The sequence below is a fragment of the Nomia melanderi genome, chromosome 3 (assembly GCF_051020985.1).
Source record: "Nomia melanderi isolate GNS246 chromosome 3, iyNomMela1, whole genome shotgun sequence".
NCBI classification, from domain to species: Eukaryota; Metazoa; Arthropoda; class Insecta; order Hymenoptera; family Halictidae; genus Nomia; species Nomia melanderi.
This window is the reverse complement of record NC_135001.1, coordinates 5,007,526-5,033,027: the sequence shown is the minus strand read 5'-3', so window position 1 is coordinate 5,033,027 and position 25,502 is coordinate 5,007,526. Positions and strand designations below refer to the sequence as shown.

The 25,502-nt window shown below is 32.3% G+C and overlaps 6 protein-coding genes across 15 annotated transcripts; 3 read left to right on the top strand and 3 right to left on the bottom strand.

Annotated features, from left to right (window-relative positions):
• The first annotated feature begins 146 nt into the window (after nt 1-146).
• On the top strand, nt 147-3,462 carry LOC116432587 (putative peptidoglycan muropeptide transporter SLC46). Of its 7 annotated transcripts, none has more exons than XM_076365469.1 (7): nt 147-225; nt 780-917; nt 1,181-1,401; nt 1,481-1,830; nt 1,919-2,198; nt 2,273-2,455; nt 2,736-3,462. In XM_076365469.1, the coding sequence occupies exons 2-7, from the start codon at nt 853-855 to the stop codon at nt 2,963-2,965; spliced, it is 1,329 nt and encodes a 442-aa protein (XP_076221584.1). In that variant the 5' UTR covers nt 147-225; nt 780-852; the 3' UTR covers nt 2,966-3,462. The 7 variants fall into 7 exon arrangements, with proteins under 7 accessions (XP_076221584.1, XP_076221583.1, XP_031845610.1 ...); XM_076365468.1 differs by having other exon boundaries at nt 152-225; nt 1,141-1,401; XM_031989750.2 differs by lacking the exon at nt 147-225 and adding an exon at nt 290-523.
• Nucleotides 3,041-5,117, bottom strand: Sptr (Sepiapterin reductase). 2 transcript variants are annotated; one of them, XM_031989852.2, is made up of 4 exons: nt 4,842-4,992; nt 4,028-4,424; nt 3,541-3,860; nt 3,041-3,459 (listed from the first exon to the last, which is right to left on the bottom strand). In XM_031989852.2, exons 2-4 carry the CDS (start codon nt 4,260-4,262, stop codon nt 3,217-3,219), a joined length of 798 nt encoding a protein of 265 aa, XP_031845712.1. In that variant the 5' UTR covers nt 4,263-4,424; nt 4,842-4,992; the 3' UTR covers nt 3,041-3,216. The 2 variants fall into 2 exon arrangements, with proteins under 2 accessions (XP_031845712.1, XP_031845793.1); XM_031989933.2 differs by lacking the exons at nt 3,041-3,459; nt 3,541-3,860 and adding an exon at nt 4,501-4,679 and having other exon boundaries at nt 4,165-4,424; nt 4,842-5,117.
• Nucleotides 5,118-6,241: 1,124 nt separating this feature from the next.
• Nucleotides 6,242-11,811, top strand: Hel25E (ATP-dependent RNA helicase 25E). 2 transcript variants are annotated; one of them, XM_031989781.2, is made up of 11 exons: nt 6,242-6,334; nt 7,363-7,594; nt 7,904-8,124; nt 8,343-8,526; nt 8,626-8,744; nt 10,450-10,581; nt 10,680-10,826; nt 10,933-11,070; nt 11,147-11,264; nt 11,359-11,421; nt 11,498-11,811. In XM_031989781.2, the coding sequence occupies exons 2-10, from the start codon at nt 7,393-7,395 to the stop codon at nt 11,370-11,372; spliced, it is 1,275 nt and encodes a 424-aa protein (XP_031845641.1). In that variant the 5' UTR covers nt 6,242-6,334; nt 7,363-7,392; the 3' UTR covers nt 11,373-11,421; nt 11,498-11,811. The 2 variants fall into 2 exon arrangements, with proteins under 2 accessions (XP_031845641.1, XP_031845652.1); XM_031989792.2 differs by lacking the exon at nt 6,242-6,334 and adding an exon at nt 6,367-6,638.
• Nucleotides 11,812-11,921: 110 nt separating this feature from the next.
• Nucleotides 11,922-13,873, bottom strand: LOC116432688 (U6 snRNA-associated Sm-like protein LSm4). The gene is made up of 6 exons (XM_031989919.2): nt 13,715-13,873; nt 13,591-13,632; nt 13,411-13,509; nt 12,939-13,116; nt 12,767-12,849; nt 11,922-12,323 (listed from the first exon to the last, which is right to left on the bottom strand). The coding sequence occupies exons 1-6, from the start codon at nt 13,715-13,717 to the stop codon at nt 12,276-12,278; spliced, it is 453 nt and encodes a 150-aa protein (XP_031845779.1). The 5' UTR covers nt 13,718-13,873; the 3' UTR covers nt 11,922-12,275.
• A 268-nt stretch (nt 13,874-14,141) lies between these two features.
• Nucleotides 14,142-17,426, top strand: AspRS-m (aspartyl-tRNA synthetase, mitochondrial). Of its 2 annotated transcripts, none has more exons than XM_031989669.2 (10): nt 14,142-14,289; nt 14,356-14,607; nt 14,678-15,046; nt 15,349-15,525; nt 15,594-15,773; nt 15,842-15,949; nt 16,041-16,253; nt 16,319-16,531; nt 16,607-16,790; nt 16,864-17,426. In XM_031989669.2, exons 1-10 carry the CDS (start codon nt 14,209-14,211, stop codon nt 17,019-17,021), a joined length of 1,935 nt encoding a protein of 644 aa, XP_031845529.2. In that variant the 5' UTR covers nt 14,142-14,208; the 3' UTR covers nt 17,022-17,426. The 2 variants fall into 2 exon arrangements, with proteins under 2 accessions (XP_031845529.2, XP_031845536.2); XM_031989676.2 differs by having other exon boundaries at nt 14,147-14,289; nt 14,466-14,607.
• A 6,283-nt stretch (nt 17,427-23,709) lies between these two features.
• On the bottom strand, nt 23,710-25,238 carry Wdr82 (WD repeat domain 82). The gene has a single exon (XM_031988327.2). It carries the CDS (start codon nt 24,804-24,806, stop codon nt 23,859-23,861), a length of 948 nt encoding a protein of 315 aa, XP_031844187.1. The 5' UTR covers nt 24,807-25,238; the 3' UTR covers nt 23,710-23,858.
• Between the last annotated feature and the right edge of the window lie 264 nt (nt 25,239-25,502).

Here is a 25,502-nt window from a genome sequence, read left to right as displayed (position 1 = left end):
AAACAAGATTAAAGTATCTATCGTATTTGAAAGATTGCTCCCGGGGCGGTGCAGGGATGCAAGGGGGATCTCTCGCTAGAGATGTTGTTTATGATTTTGATTGGTTATGTGTAACCGTATTAACGAATAGCAAATTAGTATCAAAAATGAGATGAGAAAAGATGGAAGCTAAGCAATAAGACCCGCATTCCTTTCAGAGCTCTACTCCTGAACAAAGTTTTATAGGTAGGTAGGTACTTAGAGAAATTGTTGATCCAGAGTCATTAACTTGAGAGGAGGTAATTCGACACCCCTAATCCACAACAATATCAGTGTTGCCTGCTTAGCCGCCTTATTTTATCCCCATCAGTTATCAAACTATATAGTTATTTCCTACAATATGACAGAAACTATATATTATCTGTTTATATGTATACTCCCGATTAATTAGCGTGTTATTAATATGGATCTATTTTCCTGTCAGCTGTTCAACTGCATTATTCATCTGGCACATTAAAGTTTTCAATCCTGATGAGAGGACTTGGTACAGAATAGAATTTATAAAAGTTCACCTTATCATGCATTCTGACAGTACTAAAAATCACAATAATAATATAAAGCCATCTGCTGACTACAACGGATGACGTATCGCGTTAAAATACGCAAAGAATTAAATAATGACATTTAATCAGATATGGCAGTTTCGACAAGAATTTGCAATGCACGCAAGGTGCAATTAGCTTTGTTATATTAAATGTACTATATTGTTGTGAATGTTTAAGTAATCATTTTTTTTATAGTGAAATATTGGTGCTATTTTTATACTTATTAGACAAAATCTTTAAACAATAGAATGGATCAAAGAATAACAGGATGGAAACGTTATGTTTTGGTGGAACCACCTTTAATGATATTAATATTTGCTCAAGCAATATCAAGTAATTACAGTATACTTCTTTTAAATATTTGTGTAAATATTTTAACAAAATATCAAAATAGTAGGATACCATTTAAAAACAATATTTCTTTGTTGTTAGGAATTTAATGAGTTTGATGTTAATGAAGTTAAATGTTTCAAACACATTATACAAGTTGAAATTAATTTGCTATTATTTATTTATTTAATAGTAAAGTAAAATTAATATTACATTAAAATTTTAGGTAATATTTTAACAGATTTGATAGTGTATCGTGTTTGTAGTGTAACGTTAAATATAAATAAGTCAGAGTGTATGCTTATGCATGAAAATAGTAGTTCTCCAGAAGCATTGAGAATAGATGCAAAAGTACAACCTGAAGCAACTGTAATTTTAATTTCTCAAACTTTTATTCAAAGTATTTTTCCTGCATTCTTATCTTTATTTTTGGGGCCATGGAGTGATAAACATGGAAGAAAACCTATATTAATATTGGGATATATAGGTATTATATTTATATTTCAAGTATTAATATCATATCTTAAAAAATATTTTTAATTTGTTGTTATATTTTTGTATCACAGGTGTAACTCTGACATATTTCATTTTTTCCTTTATGACTATTTGGGATATCAGTCCATGGTTTTTATTAATTGCATATATTCCGTCTGCATGTTTTGGAGGATTTTGTATAATTTTATTGGGCTCTATTTGCTATATTTCTGATATATCAGATGAACAAGATAGAGCAAAGCATTTAGCTTGGATGGAAACTTTAATATTTGTTGGTGTTATAAGTGGTTTATTAATTGGCCCTATTATCTTTCGAACATATGGATATACATATGTATTTGGTATTGCTACTATATGTTGCATTTTAGCAGGATCTTATATTTGCTGTTTAACTCCTGAGACTATATGCAATAGAAATTCTGTACGTATTCTTCTATCAACAATGATATTATTTTAAAATATGGATTAGCAAATATTTTCTGTTTAGTACATTTTTTTTATTTCTGTAGATAACTTTAGGGAGTCTGTTCGATATACATCTAGTTAAGGAACTTATTAGTACATGTACTAAAAAACGAGATGGCTTTAATCGATACATAGTTTGGTGCTGCATAATCGTCATTATTTTGTCAGTATTAATTTTGACAGGAGATATGAACATTGGACTTTTATTTACAAGTGCCAGACTTGGCTGGGATGTAAATAAATATTCCATTTTTATAGCAATTAAGTTATCTCTCATAACTTTTGGAATAATATTTGGAGTGAATGTTTTGACAACATATACAGGTTTAATGATAAATAGTTTAACAAATAAATTTGGAGTAATAAATAAAATCTTTGAAAAGAAATAATTGTTTTAGGATTTTCTGAAGAAGCAATAACTATGCTATCATTATTTTCAATTTTATGTTCCTCGTTAGTTCAAAGTTTTACATGGAAATCTTGGCACATGTATTTATCAGCAGCTATTGGTGCATTCAGTGGTGTTGCTACTCCAATGATACGTACTATATTATCTAAATCTATACCTGCAAAGGACACTGGTAAAAATCGTTATGAAATTTTTAATTATATCGATATTGTCATGTGTATGAATTGTACTTAATATTAATGTCTTAAATGTCGCATAAAAAAAAAACAAAGGAAAATAGATTATAAAAGTGCTAGACTTGACAAATTTACGAGTAAAGAAATATTCTTGTAATTATCAAAATGCAAATATTACAAAATATAAGAAGCCTAGTGTATTTTATATATATATATAAACTAATTCCATTTATTATTGTTTAATATTAAATTATTAATGTTTATACATTTCTGCAGGTAAAGTTTTTTCATTGGTAGTATCTATAGAAACATTAATACCATCTGCAGCAACTTCATTGTATGGGATGATATACTCACATTTTATGCCACCTACGTATCCTCTACCAGTTTGGCTGGTATCTGCTGGAATTTGTATTATTGAAATACTCGTACTGATAAACATGCGAAGACAAAATAAAAAGCATAATCGTATGGTATATGAGCCATTGATACAAGATAATGAATAATCTTTTATTTTTAATGATGTTTACAAAAAAATGTACAAAGATACGCACAAAAAAGTAGGAAAATTTAATACCAGATAAGATTTTAATCTTTTTATTATTAATAATTATTTAATTACAAACACCTTGTATACATTTTACAATGTAGTGAGAACAAACATGAAATAAAATATAAAACTTTAATTAGTTGTTTTAAACAGTTTAATAAAAATATTATTGGAATGTGGTTAATCCAGAACAGATTCACATATAATTTACAATTGATCATAATAATCAACATGATCACCTGATGTATATTTATGAGCTTCAAGAACATTTACAAGTTGGTTAACTGTTTGTTCACACGTTAAGATAGTTTTATTTGTTACAACTTCATTGAATTGTTTTCTTATTGCATCATCGCTGTGTTTCTCGCATAACTCATGGAACATATCAGTTTCAACTGGTCCTGGAGAATAATTTAATACATCCACTTCTGGATTGTCTAATGCAAACACCTTCATAACAAAAAATTAGAAAATAAGTAACAATTATATTAAGTAATGAATAACTAATGTGTATATAAACAAATTTATTACTTTAAAGAACATTTCCCGTGCTGCTTTACCAGTGCAATAATGAGTTGCAAATTTTAATGGTTCCAGAGCATATAATGAAGTTATATTTATAACTGTTTTGTTAACATTTTTGGCTTCATTAAATATTTTCATCAAAACATTATTCAACATAGCAGGAATAAAAACATTTAAATCAAAATAATTATGCCATGCAGTTATATCAGTTGCAACATCTACAGCTTGAGAAGTATTTCCCATGGTACCAATATTATGTACTATAACCATTTTTTCAAATTGTTGTGGTTCTTTATTCTTTTGAGACAGAGAAGTCATTATAATACCTAAAATATATATGATTCAATATTATTACTTAAAAAAGATAGACTATGCGAAAAAGTAATGTATCATTTTGCTTTCAAAAATATTTAAAATGCTATTTCTCATAACTCTTTAATATTTTAAGTTATATATTATCACTTTCACAATATACATGCATAATTATACTTACTCTCTAATTCTTCTTTTGTTGCTTTACTTAGATCAACACTAACAGTGTCCACAGATATATTATTGGGAATATTTTTAGCAGTTTCTTTTAAACCATTCAAATTTGTTGCTAATAAAACAACATGTGAACCCTCTTCTAGCATCGAACCAAATGATATTGCAATTTGTCTCCCAATTCCACGGCTTGCGCCGGTTATTAATAGGAATACTTTTCCGGATAATGATTTTTTCGGCATATTTGATTAAGAAAATAAATTCTTACTATGAACTTTTAATCTGACAACTAGATTTTATTTATTTGTAAATGCTTTTTCTATTTCTTTCTCTTGTTCGTTTTCTGTGATTACTTGAAGAATGTCTGCTTTTAAAAGATGAGTTGATTCACTGGTAGTTAAGGCCTAAAAGTATAAATATATTATTTTATACAAAGTATTTCAATCCTGAAATAACTACATTTAGTATTATTATAGTTACTTGTAAATGAGGTGCTATGTGTCTTATCAAAGGATTTGAAGTTAACTCAGTTTCCTCTTCTAATTCAAGTTTATAACCAGATGTTATTAAACGAGCAATACAATCTTCTTTTACTTCTACTAATGATGTTATCAAATCTTTCTTTGATGTTCCTTTCTGAAGGTTCCTAAGTTTAGTATCTACAACGTATTGCAAAAGTCTTATACACTTCCATACCATACTTAAAATATGTAAAAAATGAAACAAGGTCATTAATTAACAACTAAGCATAATGGCTACAATATGTTCAGCATTATTTTCATTAAATCTTTCAAAACAAGTAAAAAATATTAACTGCTTACAAAGTTTCTTCAAATACTCCTCCGAATCGGCTAATTTTAAGTGCTCTGACTGACACTCCACAAAGGAATCTTCAAAATGATCAACGCATTTATTGTCATTGATCTCTGGAGTTTCTATTCCACACCATGGATCAATAATGTCCGTCTTCATCTTTTATAGGATTCCTCACAGTGTAGCCAGATCAAGATGTATCTCCCACTCTTTCCTACTCCTTCTACGATTCCATTTCTCATTAGCAGCACCGCCCAACAACCTCCACGGGCACCAAGGACATGTTATATGACGTAGTGCACAATACATGCAACGTTTATCGACTATCGATAAGTTACAATGTCACCTGACTAAACGGTAAAGAAGAGAGTATACTTATCTACTGTAAACATGATGAGAGAAAAGCCCTTGCCATACATTAAAAGAGTAACCTTATAGAAACGAAACTTCTCTGTACAATTTTGATTTTACAACAACAAATTGAGTGCCATAACCTTTTAATTACGGCTGTCGTCAATAAACGATTTGATGAATTATGGAACGGGGGTCGCTTATTTACTTTTATTTATTTTATCGAGATTGCGTCGATAAAACAAGTGCGTAGAGTGTTTGTTTATGTTTATGCTTATGCACATAAATCATCACATAAAGATAAGAAATGAATGTATCAGCATTTGTACAACTTTTCTTTTTTTTTTTCACGTTTAGATAAACATTTGTGAATATATATCAGTAGCTAAAGGGTTAATACATAATTATGAAACGGTATTACCACTTTTTTGCACACTGTTTTTGTTATTACAAAATTCTGCAATTATTTGGTGCTGTTCACATGATGAACAGATTGGCACAGGGGAAGAAGGATCCCTCACTAACGATTTTATTTATGATTTTGATTGGTTATGTGTAATCATATTGACGAATAGTAAATTAGCATAGAATATGAGATCGGAAATTTCCGTAATATATGCATATAGAAAATGGTTCCTCGGAATTTTGTCCGGTATAAAAATCTTGTGTGACTTTTATTAACTATCTTAATAAATTTATTTTTTAATGCGACAATAACGGTATGGAGTAAGTATAAGCACAGACGAGGTATAGGATAGATATAACAAACAATGTAAATTTTGTCACATGTTCTCTGGTTGAAAGTTAATTTTCAATTTTAATTTTAAAAAACCGCCAATTCCTTATAAGTAGCCAAAATATCATATCCGGGATACTTCATAATCGCGCCAAGCTCATTATTAATGATTTATTCATTCTCGTACTTTCTTTCATTCGTGATAATTATTAACTAAAATTATAATATAATTTGCTGGATTAAATTACGTGAAAGAAATATACATTTTACAGTATTTTATAATAGATTTATTTTGTATTTCTTTGGTATATCATTTAACAGGTGGCAGCACCAGTCTTCCGGAATTAGTTACATATGTGAAGTGAACGTGGTGCTTATATCGATAGCGTCAGTTTGTCGAAGTAGCGTTCAGAGGTAAGTGTAATGAATCGCGTGTAATCCATTTTTTATCATTTATTAAAAATCGATCCGACTCAAAGAAATATTTATTTGCATGCGAAATATATTGAAGTTTCAATAGGAATTAATAGTTTCGTTACCCGCTTTGTTACATTCTTCGAATTAAATGATACACAAGTGTTTGTTTTGTAGACGTGCAACGTTATACAATACGCGATCATATTTGGGATTTATGAATAATATAAGTTAAAATTTTAAGTTTACACATATTTCTTCTATTCAAATTTATACATCGAAGCTGTAATAGAACGTGAAAATTGTTAGTATTTCACTTATTTTCGTTATATTTACTCGGTCTAGCGGTGAACAGCATAGCGTCGCTAAAATGGCGGTTACATTACGTGTATAGTTCCTACAAAAATCGTTATCATTCCAGACAAGCGCTTTGTTAATTTATTTCTTGCATTTAAAGAAATTTTTTATTTATGAAGAAAAGATATAAGAATAATTGATGCTCGTGTTAATATTTTACTTCGGATATACCTAATTTTATTGTTTAGAACCTAAAAGAACTTAGTCCAACTGCATAAATAATGTCTGAAATGTTTTATCACATATTAAAAATGCGATACAGATATTAATGTATATATATTATTTTTTAAAATTACGTATAGTTTATTCGAAATATAATACCGATTTGAAGGAAATGATTTTTACTTTAACCGTTTTAATGCCAAGCTGCGTAATCACGCTTCTTCATTATATTACTTGAAAGTGCCAGTCTATTGGTTCGTAGGGTTAATTGAGTTTATTTGCTTTCTTTTTAGTTATTTATTTTTATCTTTTTTAATACCTGCTTAGAAATGAGGAAATGGATCGATTGCGCACATTTATGTGTTTATTTAAAAGTAGAAAAGCGTTATTCAATTTTTGAGCTGAAACGAAAGAAGCGCGATTTTTGCGAAGACTTGTGGCAGTGAAATGATTAAAGAAATATGTTGATCATGTAAAGAGTTTTTAGAATATCATATTAAATATTTCAGGTGCAATTCAATACATACATACCCATAAAAATGGCGGATAATGATGATCTTTTGGATTATGAAGACGAGGAACAGACTGAACAAGTAGTTGATGGAAGTGGGGATATTCCCGCTAAGAAGGAAGTTAAAGGCACATATGTATCTATCCACAGTAGCGGGTTCAGGGATTTCCTTCTTAAACCTGAAATATTACGAGCAATTGTGGATTGCGGTTTTGAGCATCCTTCTGAAGGTAACTATATTTGTAAATATAATATTTTATTTCAAAGCACACAGAGTGAATCATGCAACAGTATCACTTAAATTTGTTTCTAAACTGTTTAAAATATTAATAATTAATTTTTTAATATTTCACCCGCAATGTTCCTGCTGTGTGTTTAGTACGTATTTAATAAATAGAATGATGATAATAGATAGGGACAACTGATTTCAAATGAATGATCCATATCGTATAAATATACACCACTGATGCATTACATAAACATATAGAATGTTTCCCTTAAAAAAGAACTCAATTAATTACATATAACATTTTTTACAGTTCAACACGAATGTATTCCTCAAGCAGTGCTTGGCATGGACATATTATGCCAAGCAAAATCTGGTATGGGAAAAACTGCAGTATTTGTGTTAGCTACATTGCAACAATTAGAATTGACTGAAAACCAAGTCTATGTTCTCGTCATGTGTCACACAAGAGAACTTGCTTTCCAAATAAGCAAAGAATATGAGAGATTTAGCAAATATATGCCTCATGTAAAGGTAAGCTTTACACATGTATCAACGAGTTGTATTATAGTATTTCAATTAAGTTCATATTAAAGAATCTTCATATGATGAAATAACTATCTTAGTAAATAATGATGACACCTTCATTACTACCACTCACCACTGAAGAAGATTTTTATTACTTGTAATAACTGAAAAATACTTGAAAGTTCAGCACTTGTACAATGAAATGTTCTTTTATGGAATTACAGGTAGGAGTATTTTTCGGTGGCTTGCCAATTCAAAAAGATGAAGAAGTTTTGAAGAACACGTGTCCTCATATCGTTGTCGGTACTCCCGGTCGTATTCTCGCTCTTGTACGAAATAAGAAATTAAACTTGAAGCACCTAAAACATTTTATACTCGATGAATGTGACAAAATGCTTGAACTCCTAGGTAATTATAAATTTAATGCACCTTCTTTTTTCCCTCTAATAATAATTCGCTTTATGAAAAATGTCAAAATATAAATTCATTTTGAATTTATCTTTACAGACATGCGTAGGGATGTACAGGAAATATTTAGAAGCACACCGCACGGCAAGCAAGTCATGATGTTCAGCGCTACGTTATCCAAGGAAATACGTCCTGTCTGCAAAAAATTTATGCAAGATGTAATTAACCAATCTTCCTCTTCACTTCGATCTTCGATTGCTCCTACTTCGTTGGCCCTGTATTCATACCCAGGACAAATCTCTGACCGTACTCTAAATATCGTTGACGGCGCACCCGCGGGTTAGGCTAGTTAGACAACACTTTGAAGGAGTGACACAGAGTTCAATAACGAAAATAAGCCCCTCAATGTCTTTGGATTTTGCAAAGTCAAGTTCTACGAGTTAAACGTAAAAGAGTTACTGCTCCAAAGGTTTCCTCCGTTTACTGGACGAGATCTGCTCGTGAAATGGAAATGAGAATCTTCAGTTAGTGTCGTTTCTCAAACTGAAGATGACGTTGGGAATATTACAAAAAAAATGATTTCATTTAGTTCCAATCTTCGATGTTCAAATCTTTTTATTGTCTGCTGCATTATGAAATTGCCAAAAAGTTCAATGTAATGTCGTGCAAAATGTTTGGGAAGAACATCATGTTTATTGGGATTGGGTTAGGGTGAAAAACGAATTTCAATTGTTTGTAATATTCAATAATCGTGGCAGGTGCGAGGGAGGGGTAGTAGATTTTTGAAATGCGTTAGAGCACAGCATTGAAAGCACTTTTCGAATTGGGTGGGGGGCTAAGAAGACTTCAAGACAACCTGAAGACAGAAGAGCGCAAGAAAGAAGATGCAAGAGGATTAAGGGGAACCCGGGGTTAGCTAGGATTGAGGAATTTACCAGTGTTGATGGCATATTAAGTGGCATCTATATATATGTCTCTAGAAATTAATTAGCGTTTCATGTATTGTAATTGAAAGCGACACATTTTGATCCTTTACAAAAAGCTTGTCGGAGGTCCGTAATTCGAGTAATAGGAGTGAAATTGGACAGCAATGGAAGTGTTAAAAAAAAAAATGCATAGTTTGATCGTGGTCATCTGTATGTGAAAAAGCAAATGCATTAATCAGTTCGTGTATCACAAATCATGAGCTAATTAAGTCGCGATGTTAGAGAATCCCAGAAGCCTTAAAGTTTTGTGATATATCGGGCGTACCAACAATAATCGTGGCAAATTTTGGGCATACATTCTGAATGCGCCAGAATTTTGGGAGAAGAGGTTTAGCATCGAGTGGCCAGCGGATGTGACAAAGAACATTCATGGGTGCGCCATCTTATTTCTGTTGGGGTGACTGCTGAGTTTTCATTGTTGGCACTACCCAGAGGTGGAAGTCGCCGGACCGTATGTAACCAGTAATGATAATCCGATCGACAAAATAATTGAAAAAATGAGAGCTCGAGCGGAAAGTTCTCTGAAGTGTGTCTAATACATTTTCTTTTATAGTTATTGACAAAAAAAATGGTCATTATCAAGGAAGCGGGAGAAATTGGGACATTAACAAAATTAATGTTTACATCTTCGCATCATCTGATTCATTTGTTGTTTTTTTATATGTGTATATATATATATTATTGTTTATGTAGATACATAATTTTATTGTCTCAAAAGTATTTCGTTCTATTTTAATGATTCTATTTTCTGATAATCTGCATCTATTACTTCTTTTTTTTTATAGTATGTTTTAACTTCGGAGATGATTACAATTATGTTTTCGAATATGTTAGAGTACACAAAAAAGAAAACCTTTTATTGAGTCACAAAACTTATCACGGTATGAGAATTGTTAGGGTAAAATAGGTAATCTTGTAAAATACATTCTTTGTGTAGCCCATGGAAGTCTATGTGGATGATGAAGCTAAACTCACGTTGCACGGTCTACAACAGCATTACGTGAAACTTAAGGAGAACGAAAAAAATAAGAAGCTGTTTGAATTACTAGATGTTCTTGAATTCAATCAGGTTTGTCCAATGGAATATATGAAAATTTCGTTGTTCGTTCGGAACTTTCACATTTCTGGAGTAAATATTGAATCAATTACACGTGTATTGTTCTATAGGTTGTTATCTTTGTAAAATCTGTACAAAGGTGTATGGCCTTGGCGCAACTTTTAACAGAACAAAATTTCCCCGCCATTGGAATACACAGAGGCATGACGCAAGAGGAACGGTTATCCAGATATCAACAATTCAAAGACTTCCAAAAAGTAAATATCCTTTAATTATTTTTCAATTATTCAACTAGATAAGTATTACATCCATCATATTAAAATGTGATACTTCATGAGTAACAGCTTATCTATACGTTTTTAGCGAATTCTAGTAGCCACGAATTTATTTGGACGTGGTATGGACATTGAACGTGTAAACATAGTATTCAATTATGATATGCCTGAAGATTCAGATACGTATCTCCACAGAGTAGCTAGAGCTGGCCGTTTTGGTACAAAGGTGAATGGAGCTAATGTAGCTAATAATCTATATCTTTTGATTTATTTCGATGTTAATAATTTATTAATCTTTATAGGGTCTTGCTATTACTTTAGTAAGCGACGAGAGTGATGCAAAAATTTTAAATGATGTTCAGGAAAGATTCGACGTCAACATTACCGAATTACCGGATGAGATAGATCTGGCTTCGTACAGTAAGTTTATTTTTATAGGAAGAATGTTGAAACATAAATAATTTAGAGAAAATATTTTAATTCTACAACTAATTTATTTTTTTCCTTATTTCAGTCGAAGGACGATAAATTAAATTCCAATTTACAAACTATAAACTTCGAAATCCTCTCACGTAAGGTAAATATAATTACTAAGGTAAATTATAGTAAAGTTTTTTCATTTTGACATCTCAATACCTTTCTTTTTGTTCCAGATTATGAAAAAACATTCATTCAATACACTTATCATTGTGTATTCATGTTGAGCATATAAATCATATTTTGTATCTATATGCAAATCTCTTTTCATTCATCTGACAAACTTCAAGAACGATTGACGCAAAAGTGAATTATAATGGCTGAATTATTATTCTTTTAAAGCTACAATAAATAATTCATGTTATTACTGTAAAATACTAGTTAATTTGAATTCCACAATTAGCGGATAAGAATTGTGTATAATAGAATTAAGGAGTATACGTTTTGTCCTGTAGTATGTGTAAATGAAATAAATTTTTTTTTACGAAGACTAGAATTTATTATATACTTTATTCTGGAATATTACTAATAGAGTATCGTTATACGGTAACAGTATATATTAAGGTTGATATTTGAAATACATGTAAAATTTTTTAGAACTTCAATGTAGGAAGATCATTAACATTTATTAACAAATAGAATACATAATTTTATGAAAGTGTCCGTCACATGCATTTCATCGAAGTACGTATGTATATCAACACAACTTTTAATGTACAAATCTAATTTAATTTTTATAAATATAAAAATCTTTGAAACAATTCATTCCTAATCTATTTTGTATCTTCACATGTCGGTAATGTATCTATGACGTACAGATGATCATTAAATTTAAAGGTCAAGTTGTTGATGTGCTACGCCTGCTCTAATTTTGATGATTTTCAAGTATGTTGTTGGGGACATGATTTTGAACAACTTTTTCCTGTATATGTTGTCAATAGAAGGCTTTCATAGTCACACTGGTCTCCTCGAGCTCCTCAGGTTACACATGGATACTGTCCTCTACAAAAGTTTTATCAGTTCTCTACTCAGTAGTGACAGTTTTTAATGTTGATCCGTATAATATATAGAAATGAATTACATTTAAATAATAGATATTGGTATGGAAGGAGGGGAGACGCATGTACTATAAAATTGCCAAGATTATATTCCCTCTCTCTCTTGTCAGGAAGTGACGCGCTCATGAATACAGAATTCAGTGTAGTAATAGCAAAAGTTTTTCATGATTATTTCCATGTAAAGGAAAAAATTGTTCAAAATCATGTCTCCAATAATACATTTCAAAATTATGAAAATCAAAGTGCCAATTCAAGAGATAATAATGCAGTTCACAATAGATTTGTATTTTTTTTAGAAATGTAAAAATAAAATACAAGAAAATATATCTATTAATTAACTAAATTAGTCTAAAATAATAACATTATTTAGATTTATTTAGTTCTTGCCTTATTCTGTGGTTTATTTCCTCCTGGATTACCACCACCTCGACCAAGAGGTGCTGGACCTCTTCCACCACGGCCAAAAGTACCTAAAAAAATAATGAAACAACAATATTCATACAACTCAAAAGAATTACGCATTTTATTTATGAATATTTCTATGTGAGATGGGGAGTACCTCTTCCACTACCACGTCCTCTTTGATTTTGTCCTCTGCCTTTCATTTCTCCTCGTCCTCGTGATTTCATTTGCACATCTTCTTTTACCATGTCTATAACTTCATCGGGTATTCGTAAATATTTAATTGTAGTCCCCCTAATATAACATTCTGGCATCCTCCAAAATTTATCACCATCCTAGATCCGATATAAACAGTTTAATGAAGTGATCACTTGTAAGGTGTTCATGAATTTTCTCAAACATAGAAAGAATTGCACTTCCACGAATAATTAATTTATATTATTTAGTTTATGTACAAACAAAATTTATCGGAAGTTAGAATTTTAATTAAAATTTGTTATATGTAGAACTTCTATTACAAATACTTATAAAAAATTTAAACATAACCATCTTGAATTAATCGTATTTAAATTGCATATTTTGTCTTTCTAAGTATAATATTATTAATTTCAAAAATAATGATACTATACCCTAGATGTACATATAACCTCTCTGAGATTTATGTTCATCCAACTATCGGAACTAACTAAATGTCCATTATATGTTTCTCCATTTTTTAGTTCAACAAGCTGTAAAATATTATATTCCATTACTTAAATAGGTATACGTGTTGAAAATATATTTCTTTTTCATATACGATAAAAACATACCATAGGATGATTTTGCGCTGTCTTTAATAACGACAATGGTAACTGAAAAATAACATTAACTATTGTAATAAATATAAAATAAGCTATCTCAATACCTTCTTTATTTAATAATTCTTAAGTATACCATTTTTTATCAGTTTGACGTATATCCAAACACCAAACATTCACGCCAAACAAATCTTCGGCAAAGCTTTTGTAATCAGGGTGACCAACTAAAATACAGAGTTAAAAAATACTCGTAATTCATGAAACACATTTTCCGTACGCATACACGTTAGAAGTCGGTTTTAAAGAACTCCGGAGTTTCGTTGCTATAAGAATTTTGTGTGACGTTAATAGTATATACATACTAATAGTTTATCAATAAATACTTATATCTACAATTAGATAAGTTACAAACATAATGATGTAATATATGTGCAATTGAAATATTTAATTGGACAGGGGTAATTAAGTACATGCACAGTGTCAATATATCTTTGTTTTTGATGTAAACTATTATGATTACTATGATACCAATTTACTTACTTCGCATACAAATTTAATATTAGAATTCATCACAGCATCATATTTATAAATCATAAACACAATCATCTTATTATAATATAATTTATTATAATGTTTAAATTTCGGAGTTCCATCATACTAGGCAATCAGTTCCTCAAGTTATTTTGTAAAAACAAATTACATAAACATAATGTAAGTTTCATTTGTAAAAAATATATGCATGATAACTCATAAATAACATGTTCAATTTTATTTCAGTTTATGAAAAAATATTGTTCAATCTTAATAGCTTGCACTCATGATTTGGCTATTACAAAACAAGACCTGACAAAACAATATGTACAACCTGTTAACAAATTTGTTTCAAGGACTCATACGTGTGGTGAATTAAACATTCAAAATGTGGGAGAGAATGTTCAGCTATGCGGGTGGATATCATATCTAAGAATGGACAAATTTATAATATTAAGAGATGCTTATGGTCTTACACAATTCATAATACCAAATAATGTAATTTAACATATGTAATCCATTAATAACAAATATGACACAGTAATGTAAGAATTGATTTTTATTTTAGAGAAATGACTTGAAAGAGCTGGTTAGTAGTCTGTTTCTTGAAAGTGTATTAAATATAGTGGGTACAGTGTACGAGAGACCAGAGGGACAAAAGAATAAAAACTTGAAAACTGGAGATATTGAAGTGCATATAGAATCCTTGGAAATTTTGAATTTAGCAAAACCAGATCTTCCATTTTCTATTGCAAAATCCACCAAAGCAAAGGAAAGTACGCAAATGAAACACAGATATTTGGCTCTGAGATATCCCGAATTGCAAAAGAATCTAAGATTACGTTCTCAAGTTATAGGAAAGATGAGAGAATACTTAATTAAAGAATGTAATTTCGTGGACATAGAAACGCCAACATTATTTAAATGTACTCCTGGAGTATGTATGTTGAAATAATATTGGGTTGATGCCCACAAATTTTGATGTTTTTTGCATATGAATAACAGACACATTTGTTTTTTTGAAACATACATCTGTTTTTAAACTATTATAACATGCGTAAAGGACACTTATTTCTTCGTTTCTACTTAATTTTAGTTTAACCAGTGAATGGTTAAGAATATTTTTTATTTCTTACAAAAAAAATGTCAAAACTTTTGCATCAACCCAATACATATGTTGTAATAGGTGATCATTTCTATGAATAACTATATATTAGAATTTATTAAATGTATATATAGGGAGCCCAAGAATTCATTGTTCCGACACAACATTCAGGACAGTTTTATTCTCTAACCCAGAGTCCTCAACAGTTTAAGCAATTATTAATGATTGGCGGATTTGACAGATATTTTCAGGTTGCTAGATGTTACAGAGATGAAACTGCCAGACACGATAGGCAACCTGAATTTTCGCAGGTGTGTATTTTCTTGTAAATGTATAACAATACGAACAAGCTATAATTTATAAATACATTTTTTTACAGCTAGATTTAGAAATGTCATTTGTTGATTGCAATGGGATAATGGAATTAATTGAGAATTTATTAATGTATTCTTGGCCTGAAGAAGCAGAACCTATAGCCAGTCCTTTTAAACGACTCAAATTTAATGAAGCAATGGAACTGTACGGTTCAGACCGGCCAGATTTAAGGATACCATATCAAGTAAGATTTGTATATGTCATTGAAAATTGTTTTATTTATTATTGAAGTTAATGATACCAATATTTTAGCTTTGTAGGCTTACAAATGCAGTTGACCCTTCTATAATGGAAGAGACCTTAAAAATAAAGTGGAATGAGAATCTTGAAATTTATGCTTTAGTTTTTCCCAATCAACATGTATGTTTGTAAACAAATTTATGTCTCTGTATAAATCCATCTATTTTTGTATGCAGTATTTTCTTTATGTGTTTCTTCATCTTCATTCTAGAATTTTCTTACAAAATCTACCAGAGAATCTATCTCCAAACTACAGTGCGAATGTGGTTCTGCAAAATTAATTCAATTAAAAATACTTCAGAAATCATCAGCAGCAGCATCAAATAAAATTTATTCCACTTTTGTAGAAGGAAATATGAGGGAAAAACTAAATTTAAAGGATGGGGATGTTTTGTTCTTAGCTTGCGGGGAGAAGTCTATCACGGTAAGTTTCAAATTACAAATTGCACAGTTTTCACGAATATACTAATTTGGTTTGTAAATTTGTAGCAAACACTATTAGGAAGAGTACGTGTGCAATTCACGAATATATTAGAGAGCTCAGGGCAAACAATTCGAACTCCTGGCAATGAAATGTTATGGATCACTGATTTCCCATTATTTTCAATTAATGATGAGACAAATGAACTAGAAGCTACACATCATCCATTCTCGCAACCTCATCCAGATGATATTCAGTATCTTTCTGAAGATCCAACAAGAGTACTTTTATTATTTAATAATGTAATCACTATCACGATGCATTTAAGATTAAGTAAAATAATCATGTAATTACAGGTAAGAGGGTTGCATTACGACTTGGTTATAAATGGCTGTGAGATTGCAGGAGGATCGATACGAATTCACGAACCGTCTTTGCAAAGACAAATATTAAAAATGTTAAATATAGATGAGTCATTATTGGAACATATGCTTGATGCCTTGGAGTGTGGTGCACCTCCCCATGGTGGAATCGCCATAGGTATTTTCACTTACAATATCGAATAAACAATGAATTAATCCAATTACTATTTAAAACTTAATTCTTTTTCAAGGATTGGACCGTTTAATGTCCTTGCTGTGCAATACAGAGAGTATAAAAAGTGTAATAGCATTTCCAAAAACTTCAGAAGGTCGTGATATGATGTCAGGAGCACCAGTTTCAATCTCTGATAAGGATAAAGCATTATATCATATACAAATAACAAAATAATAAAATAATTGTAAAATATTTTTTATCTTTTGAATATAATATAAAAATAATTTAAAAGAAATTATATTGAATGTAGGAAGTGTTATGAAAAAATGATCATTTTGAAAAACAAAATCTAAATGTTCATTTTCATTCTAAAAATAAGAAACCTGGTGATCACGACCTTTTTCAATGATCATTCCTATTATTTTCAAGATCAATCTATTTTATTAGATATAAAACTATGAAATGAATACGACTTTAAACCTTAATCTTAAAAATCCAATGAGAGTACTTCAAGATACACACTTCTTTTATTTGAATTATTAAACTCTTTCGATAATAATACAGTTGTTAAATCAGTACCAGATTAAAATGTTCCTTCAACAATTTCTAAAGACTTTAAAAATCAAAATCCTTCTAACATCTACTACTATTCTTTTTTATAAATTACCCGGTTTACATTTGTACGTGTCATTTTATCGTTTAGTTCAAAGGGACGATAAAGTCTGTGTCCTCCTCAAACTATATTGAAATATCCAAAAAATTCCTTCGTAAAATACAACAGACATAATATCATACATATTATTCGGATTTATTTCAAGAACCTGTTTTACGATTTACAATATTCGTGTACGTTGGATTTCCGTAACTACAAACAGTCATAAATGAAACGATTCTTGTGACAGTGATCACGAGTGCAATTCGGTTTCTCTTTATTTTTTCTTTTTCTTTTTGTAATTCACAAATATCCCGTTCGTATTGCACTATACGAATAGTCTCAAATAAATCGCGATAAATGCGGCAGATGCAACCTACAAAAGTATAAAAATAAACTATCAAAGACAATACCGAATTCGAACGAAACTTCTGCGGTTTCTATCGTTATATCACAAATGGGAAATTTGCTATGGGGAGAAAAACGGATGTTCACCAGGGGAATCGTATAAATGAAATTCGCAACATTCGAACAGCATTAGTTGCTAGAAACTCCACCGCTAGTTTTTTTTTTACTTTTCAAGTTATATTAACACACGTATTATTTAGCTTCGAGCGATTTCATCGCTGTATAATATATATATATGTATACATATACATATATACATATATACATATATACATATATATATATAGTAGTATCACTAATGAATCTTAAAATCAATACAGAATGTGAATAATTATGAAAGAATCGTCTGTAGAAAAAAATTATACTTTAATATTGGGTTGTTCATTGACAAGGTGGTAACCTAATCGACGTCGGAAACGAAATATAGAAATAAAATGATAAGACCAAATTTCGATGTACAAAAAAAGTGTTTTATTGGAATTTTTCTATTTTCTTTTTTATTATTATTATTATTATTATTCTTCGGTAAAATCTCGTTCGCTCTGTGAAAGTGTTTCTTACTCAGTTGTTCTCGTTTCAAAGAAAATAAAAATTGACTCTGCGCGCTGAGCTAATCAGCAAGGAAAATTCAAATGTATGCATAGTCGTTTCTGTTTTTAGATACATATTTCAAAGACATGTAATGAAAAATTTGTCAATAAACGCGCTTGATATGTTGTTACGTTTATTTGTCAATGGAAGAGAATTTCGTCTGTTCGCATTAATATTCTTCTAGACTTAGCGAACTGGAACATAGATAAACCTGATCACTAAATATTTCCATTTCTTTCTTTCTTTCTTTCTTTCTCTTTGTTTACTGTCTTAAATGGATTCCTGCGATATACAATTATACAAAACAGTACGGATTACCTTTTCGTATGTCGTATATAATACAATCTTACGTTCTGAACTGTAACCCTTATTCGCTACCTACTTGCATGGGTAGGAAAGTGAAAAGCATATACAATTTAAAAAAAGATACCTAGAGTACACACTTTGTAAAGGTCATGTTGAATCAAATTGTGTTCGACGACTTTAATATTTTAATCGGATAATCAGAATATTTTTCTTTCCTTCTTTTTAACACTAGAACTACTGTGTATCAGTCAAAATCATTGGTTTCGATTATTTTGTTTGGCAATTATTGATATTAACAGTAAAACTACTGTAATAATTAAAATGACTGGTTTTCATTTTTTTGTTTCGCAATTATTATTTTAAACGCATTGAATATTCGAAATGAGCTTGAAAATAAATAGTTTCACTTGAGTACTATAACGAAGGGACTGAAAATAATCGATTGTTACAATTTTTATAAGCATTACATATAAATCATATAATATCCTCGGTAGTTCCAGCGTTAAACAATCAGAAGAACGAAATGGAAGTTACAACATTGATCTGTAATAAAATGTAACATTAGAAATGTGCGTACTCTCGTGTCACCGTTGGAAGATATTACGTATGTTCCTAGTTCCCTAAGACATTCTACCGTGTAATCGTTCGTCGTAACGTTCGGCTGGTTCAAGTTGCGCAAAAAACGTGAATCCTCGATTTTAAACATTAGTACTGACCGTGGCTACGATTCGTTTATAAAACACTCGACGGTTACTCGTACGATAACTTAACGTAGGAACTTAGAAGCGTTAGATGTGCTGGACGCAACGAGATAACGAATAATTTCAATGCAAAAACAATCGTGTCTGAGAAATAAAATATTCAATTATCCTTTATCATCCCTCTTTACCAAATCAACATTTCACCAGTACCACTCTTTTAACACTATTTCTACCTTAGTTGTCAAAAGACACCTTTTCAAGTTTTAACTTACAATTATTTTCTCAGTTTAATAAATTATCCTCAATTGAATTTTGGACATTTCCCGTAGTTAACACATTGACTGCCACGAAAATCTTCAACGTTTTATGTGTCATCTTTTTTGCAGCGAAGACATAAATGATTATCAAATATTTGGTACTACAATTCTTAATTTACGTTATTATTTATTTATTTACGCTGTTGAACATTTTCATCGGATGTCAGTTATCTTAGGTATAATTGTTTTCAAGTCATTTGAAAGCACCGGTCATCGGTGACCACCGTGGCAATCAACGTGTTAATTTTATAATTGTCATTGGAAAACTCTAAAAGTCAATTCAGAATATACCACTAAACTCGGAAAGGAATTTTAACAGTAGAACTACCAGATGGGTCAAAATGAAAGAAAATTTAAAAAGACGATTTAAGTGCTCGGTAGTTCTAGCGTTAACCCTTTGCACTCGAGAGGCGACTCTCAATTGCCATTTAATTGAACACAGAAAAATTATAAAATGAAAACTTTAATATAAAATGTTGAATAAGGTACTAATACATGAAACAGAAATAAAACAATTCTGCCCCATAATTTACACACAATGTTTCTTCATGTAAGTTGCAAATAATATTATATTGCAAAAAACGCAGCAAAATGATAAAATGAAAAATTCAATATAAAATGTTGAATAAGGTATCAACACATGAAGCGTAGAAATAAAACAATTCTGCCCCGTAATTTACGCACGAAGTGTCTTCATGTAAGTTGCAAATAATATTGTTCATATTTCGTCAGAAAATAATGAATGTGATAAAAACTATTGTCGAGTGCAAAGGGTTAAGACAAAATCTCAGGAGCCATTCGACACCTTCAGTAAAACTAGTGTTAACTTCAACCGCCACACGGGTGTGGCATAACCGTCTTACGTTCAATTCTAAATCCCTATGTTAAGTATCCGCATGAATCGACAATTACGAGGGGGCTGAGGGGGAGGAGAAGACGGCGTAAGCGGAACGTCAGTACACTTGAATCGCGACGTCCTTCCGCTCCGTTTTCTGTTTCCATCTATCAAAATCACACACATCGATATTCGTCTTCACGCATGTCCCACGTCGCGCAACACAACAGAATGAAAAATGTACGGTCGGAAAAACTGACGAAACATCCAAAAATCCACGAAAAGAAAAAGAAACAAAAATCTCTTGTTATTTTCCTCCGTTGTTATTTCTTTTCTTTTTTCTTTCTTTCTTTTTTTTTGTCGATTTCTCTTTTCTCGTTTCCAGATAATATATATATGTACAAAGTGATGAGGGTGGCACGTCAAAGTTGATCTCGATAAAAGTGAGAATCCGTTAAACGTTCCATTCACGCCTCCGACTTCGAACAGGTAAAATGGGACACGATCGACCGTCTTCCGTTTCCGTGTCGCACGATCGGATGATATTCCGCCCCGTAACTTGTCACCATTGTATATATACAAATTGTCCCGTTGTCGTTTTCCTTCCCTATCCGGGAACACAGTGTTTTCGTCGCATATATGATGTCCTGCGCAAGTAACGGAAAGTCTGCGATTAAATTGGTATTACCGTCTCTCTCTCTCTCTATCTCTCTCTCTCTCTCTCTCTCTCTCTCTTTCTCTCTTTCTCTCTCTCTCTCTTTCTTTCTCTGTTTCGGTGGTTGGGACATTGATTCTCGATTTTTATAAGTTGGCAGTATGAGATAGAGTGTTTAATCTATATACGTGGATCGATCGTGGTACTTTTTGAGAGACGCGATTCCTCGCACTCTGAATCTCTTTATCTCGAGTCGCACGGCACGCGTTTCTTAAATAACATGTAATCGGTATACTTCGTTCGTTCTCGACACTGATTAGAATCGCGACATTTAACTACGCGCACACCGTTTCCGCCATTTAGAAAAATACTATTTTACAAGACGAGCTGAACTCTCCCGCATTCGACGCACGATTATGATGCACTCGAAACTCGAAGATGTACAAGCAAACACGTTTCACGTTATAATAAAGAGACGTTCTTGTACAGACGCGAAATTTACGCATACCCAACACACATCGCGTGCACGCACGCACGCACGCACGTAATCAGCAGACAAGCAGCACATATACGCATCACGTGACACACGCATACATGCATACATACATACATGCATACACATACATATCATACATACACTGTCGTCGATAGAATTGATAAACAATGCGCAAAACACAATCGTACGTATACGCATACACGCGCGTTTTTTGTTTGTATAGTATATTATAATTATCTACTCTTGCATAAAGTATGTTAAGGAAAACGTCTAGAAATTCTAGAGGACATTGTGAATATAATGGTATATACACGTATGATGGAGACAGGGCTGTATAGTCGAACAGAGGACAGGCAAGCAGACAATGTATACACACGTAAATTGTAAATACAGGTTACACAGAAAACTTGTGTAACAGTTTACCGAGCGGATTCCTCTCGAAGCAACGAGAAAACTATTGAATATTCTTTTGTATAAAATAGCTATACATATGAAACGAGAGAGAGAGAGAGAGAGAGAGAGAACCTTGGCGAGGCTATTTTTCGTGCGCACGTGGTAGAAAACAAGATTGTCAATTTTACAATGTTTCTTTTCTTATGTATGTTTGTTTGTTTGTTTGTTTGTTTGTTTGTTTTTTATTGGAAAGAGAAAAAAAGGTTATCCGCACCGTGAGTATATGCGCGTTGCTTGTCCGTTCGATAGCGCCCTGTTTCCTTGTTAAAGATGAGATGTCATATCGCGATGACATAAACATTAAAATTTTACTGAACTACTATGAGACGATTAGACTTAACTGCACTTCCTACCGTCATCGAATGTTTCTCACCCGGCCCGCCGGTTCCACGCATGTAGATTAAAAACGATACCATATCTAGAATAATACATATGTAATAACGTAAGTGCCATCGTTGGCAGTATACTTTCTGAATTATTATACCTTTATCGCATGGAAGTCGTAGAAATACGTGATACCTTACTGCCGTCAACGAAGTAACTATTTTAAATGTCCTCCGTGTTTACTTCGCACAATAAATAAGCTCGATAACTATCGTTTTTCTCTTTTTTGTTTTTTTTTTCGCTTTTTTACACACTTAACGATGTATCGTTGCATATTATTTAAATTTCGTGCAGACACCGTCGACGACAATGCTCGGAGAAGAAAGTAATATCCCTGATCTCGGACGGCCACTGGGGAGAAATTTAAACAACATAACCAATTGCTTAATTTTCCATCGATGCAACACGAGCATAACGATCTCTTCATACGTAATATCAGCGGCTACGATCCACCGTTTTTTCCCCCTTTTTTTCGGATACTAATATATCCTAGAGTTGAACGCGAACGCACATCTGCGCGTATTTGCGTGTGTCGTGGAACTTCATTGTGTACATAGCATATGATGATATTTCTTTTCAAGTGTCGTTACGAATTCATCAAAATTTTGTCCATTTTCTTTTTGTCTGCGCTTCGAACTCGCTTCAAGTTCGCTGACTCGCATGAAGAAGTTTGCTTAGCCGAAAATTGCGTATGCGTACGTTATGTTCATTAGAGAATACTGGCGTTACGTGTCAATTTTGTTTTCTGTAATTATCCAAAACTCTGTATGTTTAATATGACTTTGTGGAATTATAACGAGAGATGCAATGCAAGAATAAAATGCTCGTGTAAAATCATTAATCATGTAAAAATCAGTTGAAATGTAGAATTTGAAGAGTTTTCGTAGCAATATGGTAGATAATTCTGCATCATTATATTACACACAGGTACACAAGAAGGAATTATGTACACAAGATGACACATTCAAATACTAGCAATATTTGTAGTATACTTTGAGAAAGAAGAGAAGCAATGTATATCACGGTTCTTAAATATTGACAAGGTATTATAATGGTCACGTTCATCGCACCATAAAGTACATGACGATGAAGATGGCAAAATACGTAAACAGTGCATGACGTACTCAAAGTGAGCCAATGAGCCAAGCGGGCCGATCCTGGATATTATAGCGAGTCCTTTTGCTTCTTGGGTTCATTCCAACACCGGCGTCTCATTCTTGCACAAAATTATGTAAATTCTTAAGAGCGTTGCTCATTGTTTAATGCATTAAGTTTATGCACTTTCATCGACAGTTGGTAACCAAAATGCCATGTTGGTACATGCTGATGCTAACATCATATACTTTGGATTAAACTGAATACATTGGACTGGTGCGGGGTGATCACCGTTTAGCACACAAACTTTGTATCCTGTCTCGGCATTCCATACATGCACTCTACCATCTGTAGATCCACTGAATACAAACTGCGAGTCGGGACTAAAACTGGCCTCGATTGCAATTCCCTTATTGTTTAGGTAACCAGCAAATGTCTGTAACGGTGTGCCATGAAATGCATCGATCAATCGAATTGTACTACCATTCGTGGAAATCAAAATAGTTTTGCCATCTCTGCTGAACTTTAATCCTGTCCAATCACACTCCTTTTCTTGTGACAATTTAAATGTGACAAATGGGCCCTTATCGAAGCTGCGTAAATCATACAACTTAATGAACTCTGAATTAACACCTGCAGCGAAAATCAGACCTTCTGGATCATAGGCGGCAACAGGGCGTCCTGAGACATTCATAACACCATGACAGTTAGGTGAACGTAAATCCCATAGTCTCAATGACTTGTCTAAAGAACCAGAAAGAAATGTATCTTCTATAGGGCTGATACACAGCGACACAACTTTCTTGCTATGTCCTGGGAAGTATCTTATATACTTGTTGTCGTGTAGACTGAGATAACGGATTGTATCATCAATTTTGGTACTGCTGTGTATTGCGGTGTTCTTCGCATGTGTGAAATGAATTAAATCTACACCGTACTTCTTAGAATTGACTGTACGCACCTGAGTGCCTTTCTCACAGTCATATATCACGATCTGGTCATCCTCTGAACAAGAGATCAAAGTGTCCCCGTTCGGTGAAAAGTCGATGCTGTTTATACGATCGGAATTTTCACGGAAAACCTTGGCCACCTTGAAGCTCCTCACCACGTGGTCAACGAGCTTCATGGTGATGGACGGCGCGATCTCCCTTTCGTGCCGTCCTCTTAACCTTCCTGCTTCCGCAATGTCTTGCTCTTTCCTTTGGTATGGCTTAGGCGCCGAGGCGCGAACCTCCCGAGGAGGGGTCAGGGGTTCGACTATGTACCACTGTTATTCACCTCGCGAGAAAGAAAAAACCCGCGGGGAGTTCAAGAGATCAGGGAATCCAAAACGTAGTTGAAACTGCTAATCAATTATCCTTCAGTTTCTAAACCCTCTTTTTCTCAGTATTAGATTCCTTTTTCAACCAATTCGCTTTACTTTAATCTGACAAAGGTACCCTACAATGCCTTCTAGCTTTCCTACGAACGGACGCCGACGGCAGACTATCGTCACACCGAACGCTCAAATTCTGCCAACTGTTTAGAGAAACGGATGACGAATTACCGTGAACATTCTCAAGATACTGTAGATTCGTACCGTGAGTAGAGCTATCGATCTGCGTTGACGTCGATGCAACGCCAACACAACAGAACGCTGTTTTATCAACGGAGCAGGGCAGAATTTAAAGTTGAAACTTCTCAAATAATATTTTGCGCGTTCAACCTACAAACTAAAGTACTAATTGTCGATATCACTGATATGGATAATGTTTATTTTAAATAATTGTCTCAGTAATGCGTGAAATATCTTTCAGATTATAAAATAATTTATATATCTTTT

Bases quoted from the DNA above. Each gene is read 5' to 3' on its own strand.
- LOC116432587 (XM_076365468.1), top strand. From the start codon at position 833: ATGGATCAAAGAATAACAGGATGGAAACGTTATGTTTTGGTGGAACCA. The intron at 1,402-1,480 runs GTATTATATTTA...TTTGTATCACAG, and splicing joins ATTAATATTGGGATATATAG to GTGTAACTCTGACATATTTC. The intron at 1,831-1,918 runs GTACGTATTCTT...TTATTTCTGTAG, and splicing joins CTATATGCAATAGAAATTCT to ATAACTTTAGGGAGTCTGTT.
- Sptr (XM_031989852.2), bottom strand. From the start codon at position 4,262: ATGCCGAAAAAATCATTATCCGGAAAAGTATTCCTATTAATAACCGGC. The intron at 3,861-4,027 runs GTAAGTATAATT...TATATATTTTAG, and splicing joins AACAAAAGAAGAATTAGAGA to GTATTATAATGACTTCTCTG. The intron at 3,460-3,540 runs GTAATAAATTTG...TTTGTTATGAAG, and splicing joins CACGGGAAATGTTCTTTAAA to GTGTTTGCATTAGACAATCC.
- Hel25E (XM_031989781.2), top strand. From the start codon at position 7,393: ATGGCGGATAATGATGATCTTTTGGATTATGAAGACGAGGAACAGACT. The intron at 10,582-10,679 runs GTTTGTCCAATG...ATTGTTCTATAG, and splicing joins ATGTTCTTGAATTCAATCAG to GTTGTTATCTTTGTAAAATC. The intron at 11,071-11,146 runs GTGAATGGAGCT...TAATCTTTATAG, and splicing joins CTGGCCGTTTTGGTACAAAG to GGTCTTGCTATTACTTTAGT.
- LOC116432688 (XM_031989919.2), bottom strand. The intron at 13,117-13,410 runs GTATAGTATCAT...TATCGGATCTAG, and splicing joins AGGTTATATGTACATCTAGG to GATGGTGATAAATTTTGGAG. The intron at 12,324-12,766 runs GCAAGAACTAAA...AAACTTTTGTAG, and splicing joins GAAATAAACCACAGAATAAG to AGGACAGTATCCATGTGTAA.
- AspRS-m (XM_031989669.2), top strand. From the start codon at position 14,209: ATGTTTAAATTTCGGAGTTCCATCATACTAGGCAATCAGTTCCTCAAG. The intron at 14,290-14,355 runs GTAAGTTTCATT...ATTTTATTTCAG, and splicing joins ACAAATTACATAAACATAAT to TTTATGAAAAAATATTGTTC. The intron at 15,774-15,841 runs GTAAGATTTGTA...CCAATATTTTAG, and splicing joins ATTTAAGGATACCATATCAA to CTTTGTAGGCTTACAAATGC.
- Wdr82 (XM_031988327.2), bottom strand. From the start codon at position 24,806: ATGAAGCTCGTTGACCACGTGGTGAGGAGCTTCAAGGTGGCCAAGGTT.